At 36.8% G+C, this 6,516-nt stretch overlaps 1 protein-coding gene across 4 annotated transcripts in view; it reads left to right on the forward strand.

Moving 5' to 3' along the window:
- Positions 1-6,516, forward strand: part of DCUN1D4 (defective in cullin neddylation 1 domain containing 4) — a 48,917-nt gene that overhangs the window by 28,384 nt on the left and 14,017 nt on the right. For all 4 annotated transcript variants that reach the window (XM_031061722.1, XM_014311786.2, XM_031061642.1 and 1 more), the window contains one exon: positions 6,033-6,127. In XM_031061722.1, the coding sequence (XP_030917582.1) occupies positions 6,033-6,127 (95 nt within the window). The remainder of the gene's footprint in view (positions 1-6,032; positions 6,128-6,516) is intronic.

The raw sequence follows: 6,516 nt of genomic DNA on the forward strand, positions 1-6,516 counted from the left end.
CTAATTTGAACATAATCACTTGAAGACTTAGTTTGTATTTTCATCTCAGTATCACGGTCTTGACTTTATTGTACTTAAAGCCGTCATGTATAGAGTACTCTCAAATTGGAGTTAAAATTACATTTTCTGTACATTGTTCTTCCATCACCATGTTAGGCATCTTCAGAAAGGTAAAGCAAGATTGATGTAAAGATACTTGCTAGGTAAAATGATAGTCCTCACTGGGTAATTGTTTTATGCTGCTTATCTGTTATACAATATCTAGCCAAATAGGAAAAATGAGCTGTTTAATATAATGTCTTATGTTTTGACAGTCTCATTTAAAAATTAATTCTCCTCCTTATTCTGGAATCACGCTGAGGGCAAATGCCTTGCAGTAATGGATATTGTCACTTTAGGTGAATGAAAATTAGGAATATTTACCTACTTCCCTGAAATTTATGTTTTCAAACAATTAGATAAATGTTTTCAATTAATTTATCCTTATGTGTGTAGGAACCACAAAAGGGCCTACTAACATGAAAAATAGGTTTTCTGTATTGAATAGTAAACTCCATACTCTGTAGTGGAAAAATGCAGTTTTTGAAAACACAGTGTCATTAACTTAAGATGTACTAACTTCCAAAGTTTTCAAAACCTTTGGTGTTGAGAGTTGGTTTGGTTTTTGTTCTGCTGTTGTTTACTAACTGGTTAGGTCCTTCCCCATGCAGACCACCTTTGTTCCCAGCTGTCATAGATGTGTAGATCTTTTTCCTTGAAGTAGGAGTTTTCAGGTGCACACAAGTATAATTTTTCCTTTTTTTATAGCTTTTCAGCACACTTCACTTAAACTGGACATGTGACTATCAGCATGTGTGTTGTTGCACATTCTGCTCATTAAGTAAGCCTGATAAAAGTTCCAAACATTTAACAGTTTAGGAATGATTGTAAGTCTTTAAACAAGGAGACATAAGGGATATTCATCATTCATAAAACTTAACAGTCAAGTTAGTCCTGAGGCTTGCTTTAAACTGTTTTTGTCATGTCTTGCAAATTGCAAAGCATCTCTTCTCCCACCCTTCTCTTTCTACTACAATTTTAATGACACTATTGCTAGAATCATAATTGTGGGTGAATAGATAAGACTTTATTAAAATACTTTCATTGTGCTACATTGATGAAAATTTTCAGCCAAAATTTTAAATTAATTAGTATTAATGGAAGTAGTGTGGGGCATTTTCAATCAAAAATTGGCATGTTTTGAAAAAAAATAATCTGGAAGCAATTAGTTACTTAGTTCAAAACTCAAACAAAACTCAGTAAAGATTTTCATTAAGTTCTGGTTGCTTAGAAACAAAGCTTCTGTTGGTGCATTTCTTGATGTCTTCATTCGGTAAGCACTGACCATCTGAAATAACCAGGCTGTAGATCTTCATGAGAGGCTTTTGACTTACCATAATAAAGCATAGCTTTTTTTCCCCTTCCATTTTTATTTTCTTTTTCCTCCTCAATGTATTATTACCAGCTTCCACCATTAAGAGAATGTTTTATGTGACCTAAACTCCACGTTTTCACTGATCTTGGTTTGAGTATTCTGGAGCTACACAGCCCAGAGTTGGTGCAGTGGGAGGGGCTGTAGCTGGAGCTTTAACCAACTCCAATACAGGTGAAACATGCTCAGAGCAGCAGATAACCCAGCTTTGAAGACTGCAGTGGGTTGAAGAGAATTGCCCTTACCTTGTTCTTTTTGCTGGCAGCAACCATCAACTTTTACAGTCATTTTCCTAGTCACCCCATTATAGTTGGATGGAATTTTCATGCTTTTGTTTTCCCACCAAATCTGTTAGGAAGAGAAGAAAATAATCTGGAAAAGATGTGGACCATGTATTTAAAGTTCCCACAAAGTGTGAAGTGCCTAGACACTCAGTTTTAATATTTTTTTTAGTGGTTGTTGATGCTTGCCTATAGCACTTCCAGTTACAAACTATATTGTCTTACCTTTTTTGCTGATATATTACAGTTCCCTAGCTCACATGAATATTTCATATATATGTTTGAACATGGATGTTATGAGTCAGCTATTAGGTCATGATGGAGGTGCAAGCATCTCTGAGAAAATTATTACATTTTGATGTGGTTAAGTAACTGAAATCAGTTTTACAAAATTTAAGCACGTTATCTCATGTTGCTTTTGCCCTGCCCTGTCCCACATTCTTTCCTCTCCCTAGCTGATGAAATGGCTGTTAGAAAGAGATAATTAAAAAAACCCTAAATGCTCCTTACAGGGATGTTTGTTACGAATAACTTGTATATTGCTGTCACTGTCCTGACACCATGTCATGCTAAACAAAGAAAAAAAAGCTATTTTTCAAGTGAAGATTTTTCTGAGTTTCTGAGTTACTGTACCTACATGTGTGTTTCATCTGAGAAGTAAATACATACTTAGCCTGTAGGTAATACTTTTCTCTTTTTTTCTGTTTCTGATGGATATCATGTCATGAGTCAGAAATGGAAGGATAATTCTAAAAACAAAGTTTTGAGTTTGGTATTGTCTGGTAGTGAAGAGTATAGCAGACACTCTGGGATAAAACTGTACATTCACCTTTCTAACTGATGATGGAGAAAATGCCCTTAGCAATCCTGTTTCGGTGCCAGCATTCTTGTGTGCATCAGTGAGATCAGTGTGCAAATTCTAGTACCAAAAGTACCAGGTATATTCAATTGCTCTTTCTTTATGGAAGGCATCTTTTTGAGTTTTTTTACTTCCCCCTGTGCCTTGCCTGCTCTCACCCTCCCCCCCTGCCCCCTTTTTTTTTTTTTTTTTTTTTTTTTGTTAGAGTTGTTTTTTTTGTGAGCAGTGTGTTGTTTCACATCTGGTGTGTGACTGACACTTTCCTGGCAGTTTCCTTTTACAGACCATCAATATGGAAGCAAATTACTAAGCAGAACTTGGTTGGCATAATGGTTGTGCATTTGTTTGAAAGTGCTGGTGCTGGTCATCTTGATGAAGCTGTGAGCCATTGAGGACTTGCTGTTTGTGAGATCTGTTCATTAGATGTTTGGTACTCCCAAAGTATTCAGATACCCTGTGTACTCTGGCAGTATATTTTTCTGCATAGCAAGAGATACTGTCATTAGAATAAAGACAAGGCACATCATCTTGCAGTATATACTGAGAGATTCCACAGAGATGAGGAATACTGCAAGATATAAAATGGATGCCAGATGTGTCTGGAAGTTTGTTTTTCTCCTCTGTAAATATGGTTCTTGAGGTAATCAAATCCATATTAATCATAATTCAGCGGATGTAGTCCTTGAAAACACCTTTACTCTGTGCCACTGGATTGAACCAAGTTGTCCTAGGCTGAGCAATCTCAGGTACCTGTCTACTTACTTGTTTGCATCTCCCCAGTCATCTTGCTTCCCTAGGCACTTCAGAGATTAGGAGTCTCTTGCTAGTAGAAATAGCTGGCTTGGCTAGGCAGGGGTGAGACACTCATTTAATGTTTGGAGTAAGCAGGGGAAGAAAAGGGTTTGTCTTTTTACATGAGATCACTAATTCTGACTGTGCATAGTCTGTTTTCATTATAAATGTGGTACAGTATCATCTGCACTGTTAATGCATTTCTGACTAATTAGCTTATTATTATTGCTACTTCCTGCAGTTCCTGAACTGTGACCTTAGCCCTTAAGACAAGTGACTTTCAATCTCATATCAGTTGTCTGAAATTCTTCTGCTATGTGCAGATGCAGAGAATGTATAAAAAGGGCTGGTTTTTTCTGTTCTTGCTCACCATTCCTGTTACCCATACTGTTGGCACCGATGTCTTGTTTCAGGTTGCAGTATTTCAGGCTGCAGCTCTGCCATTTGTAGATGCAGGAAGCCTTTTTTCTAAAATACCTGAATGACTTACAGCTCTGTCCATAAGTCTGTTTCTTGAGAGTTCCTTCTTAAATGCACTGTTTGCATACTGACAGCTTAATGTGTTGATGATTTACATGAACAAGCAGGGCAGGACAATTGCTTATCATCCTTTCTAAGAAAAAGCATTGAGTCTTGTGATAAATACCTTTCTTTGTGAACCTTGTTAGCTTTGCCATGTCCTCTATCCCAGCAGTACTCTTAGAGACTTCTTGAATAAAGAGAATAGAATAAACATGTTGACTAGCTCCTGCTACAGTTTCCAACTTGATATTCTACTTGGTGTTTGTCACGTTTGTTTGTGACAAAAAAGGGGATACTGAATAATTAAGACTTTTGCCAAAGTGGCAGAATGCTTCCTTTCTTTGTCTTGATTGCTCTGAATACAGAGTACCCTAAAAATTATTGGATAGGTCTTTCATAATCACAGTTCATTTTGCAAGTGTGAAAATGTTATCAGACCTATTAAAAAAATTATTCCAACTTAGACTTATGCCTTCTGGATTAGCTCTTACGAGCGATGCTGTCAGCCTTTTCCTTTGCAGCTTCAGTAAAGCTTATGCAAAATAGATAATTCAAATAGGAAAAGAGTGTTTTCAAAATGAAAAAACCCCAAACCTAAAATTGTGAGTATATGAATATGTGTTTGGAACACATATGGCTGACATTTCTATGCAGTGTTCCAATTTGTTGTAGATCAGTGTGTTCAGTACAGTGTCAATTTTTCTTAAGAAATTTCTTGAGAGCCTCATTTGTATTTGCTTCCAATTAGCAATTTATCTTTTTGTTCTGACTAGCATTACTTTTCTAAAGGTTAGCTGCTTTAAAGGAACTATGACAGTAAACACAAAGTATTTCTTTGAATTCTTGTCAGAATGATCTGTGTGCTGTTAACTTCTAGCTACACTTCCTTACAGCTGATAGCTGAGCTAGCTGGAGGATAGTGGGATCAGTGTCTTCTAAGCTCATAAATCTAGGTGTCTTGTACATGTCTTTCTAGAAGGACGAAACAGTGATGAAGTCAGCTCCAAATTAATTTCATTATTCAAATGGTTTCCAAATTCTCGTTGAACCAGTTAGCCGCTTCATTGTCTTCCCCCATCAGGAATTGACATTGTGAGAGGAAACTCTGCATGCTTGGAACACTTACAGAGCTGTTCTTGGCTACCTCCTCTAGACTAAACCATTTTTTTGTTGCTCTTTTCAGCCTTTATGAGCCCAAGCTCTGAAGAGTGGTGGAAATGGATCAGAGAATGCATATGCAGCAGTGGATTACTGCTTGGACTGCTGAGTCTCTTTCCTCTAGCAGGCACAAATGATATTGTGCCTGTTTCAGAAGGTCTAACTGGGGGAATGGCCCTTCACATTCTGTCATGTTTTCTGTGCTTTAGGGGTTTCAGATACTAAATTTGTTTCCTTAGTGTAGTTAAAATTCTTTACAGTTCTTGTTAAAGGAGAAGAGCATTACCCTGCTGGTAGTCTCTGAGGGAAGGGGCCAGCTTTTCAGATGATTCTGTATTCCATGATGAATGGTGTCCCTTGAGGTATTGTCTATGAGAACTTTCAACCTTTTTTTTGTGTGATTCTTTTATGTTACTTACTTACTGGCTTTAGAATAATATAAGTGTAGGTCTTGTCTCTTTTGGCCTTTATGCCTTTTGTAGAATCTTTTTGAGGCAGCAAAAAGAGTGTTTGCAGTTTTCTTTAGTTAATAATTCAAAGTGCACCTAGAGGTAGGACCTGTGTTGACTGTGACATGGAATTACTCTGGCCATAGACCCAGAGCTGGATTGCAGCCCATCAGCTGACTGTGGTAACTGGTGGTGTACGGCAAGGCCTTACTGTGAACTTTTATAGAACAGTTTGGGGTTGAATTTGAACTGACCTATATTCATTTTAGGGGAAGGTCATTTCATGGGTAATGATTATGAATCAGTGGAAGTGTGACAGAGTGAGCAAACCAAGTATTAAGTGTCATTGATTCTTAAGCAGTGTTCCAAATGACTGGATATGAGGACAGAATGTTGAGTAAACTGAAAGGAATAATGTTTCTGCTAAGAGTGGCTGTTGACTAAAAGATCGCTTTTAAAAAATGTTGATGAATTAATTACTTGTTTCTCTTTTTTCTAAGTATGTATAGAAAATACGATTCAACTAGAATAAAAGCAGAGGAAGAAGAAGTCTTTTCAAGTAAGAGATGCTTAGAATGGTTCTATGAATATGCAGGTAAGTGTGAAATGCAAATTTGCTACCAGTAACAATTAAATTTATATTGGAATATGAAAATTGCATTAACTGAGCTTTCAAAAGACAGAATAGAAAAGGGTTTTTGTAAAAGGCTTAGAGAAACTTTCCTTTATCCTGTGGGATGTGAGGTTGAAGAGTTCAAGGTTCAGTTTTGTCTATATCCTATGAAAAGAATACAGAAGGTGTGTAATTTGAAATGTTTTGGAGCATGTATATGTTACTATTCAAATCTACAGTTAAAGCTGTACTTCTGTTGAAAATGTTGTTACCTCTCTGTCATCTGCCATGTTAGTGCTGTATAGTACAGAATTAGCCTCAGAAGTGGTCTGTCTTTAATTAAAAATCCCAAAGGGTGAGGGAGGTAGTAA

The sequence above is a fragment of the Geospiza fortis genome, unplaced genomic scaffold (genome assembly GCF_000277835.1).
Source record: "Geospiza fortis unplaced genomic scaffold, GeoFor_1.0 scaffold40, whole genome shotgun sequence".
In the NCBI taxonomy this organism is placed as follows: Eukaryota; Metazoa; Chordata; class Aves; order Passeriformes; family Thraupidae; genus Geospiza; species Geospiza fortis.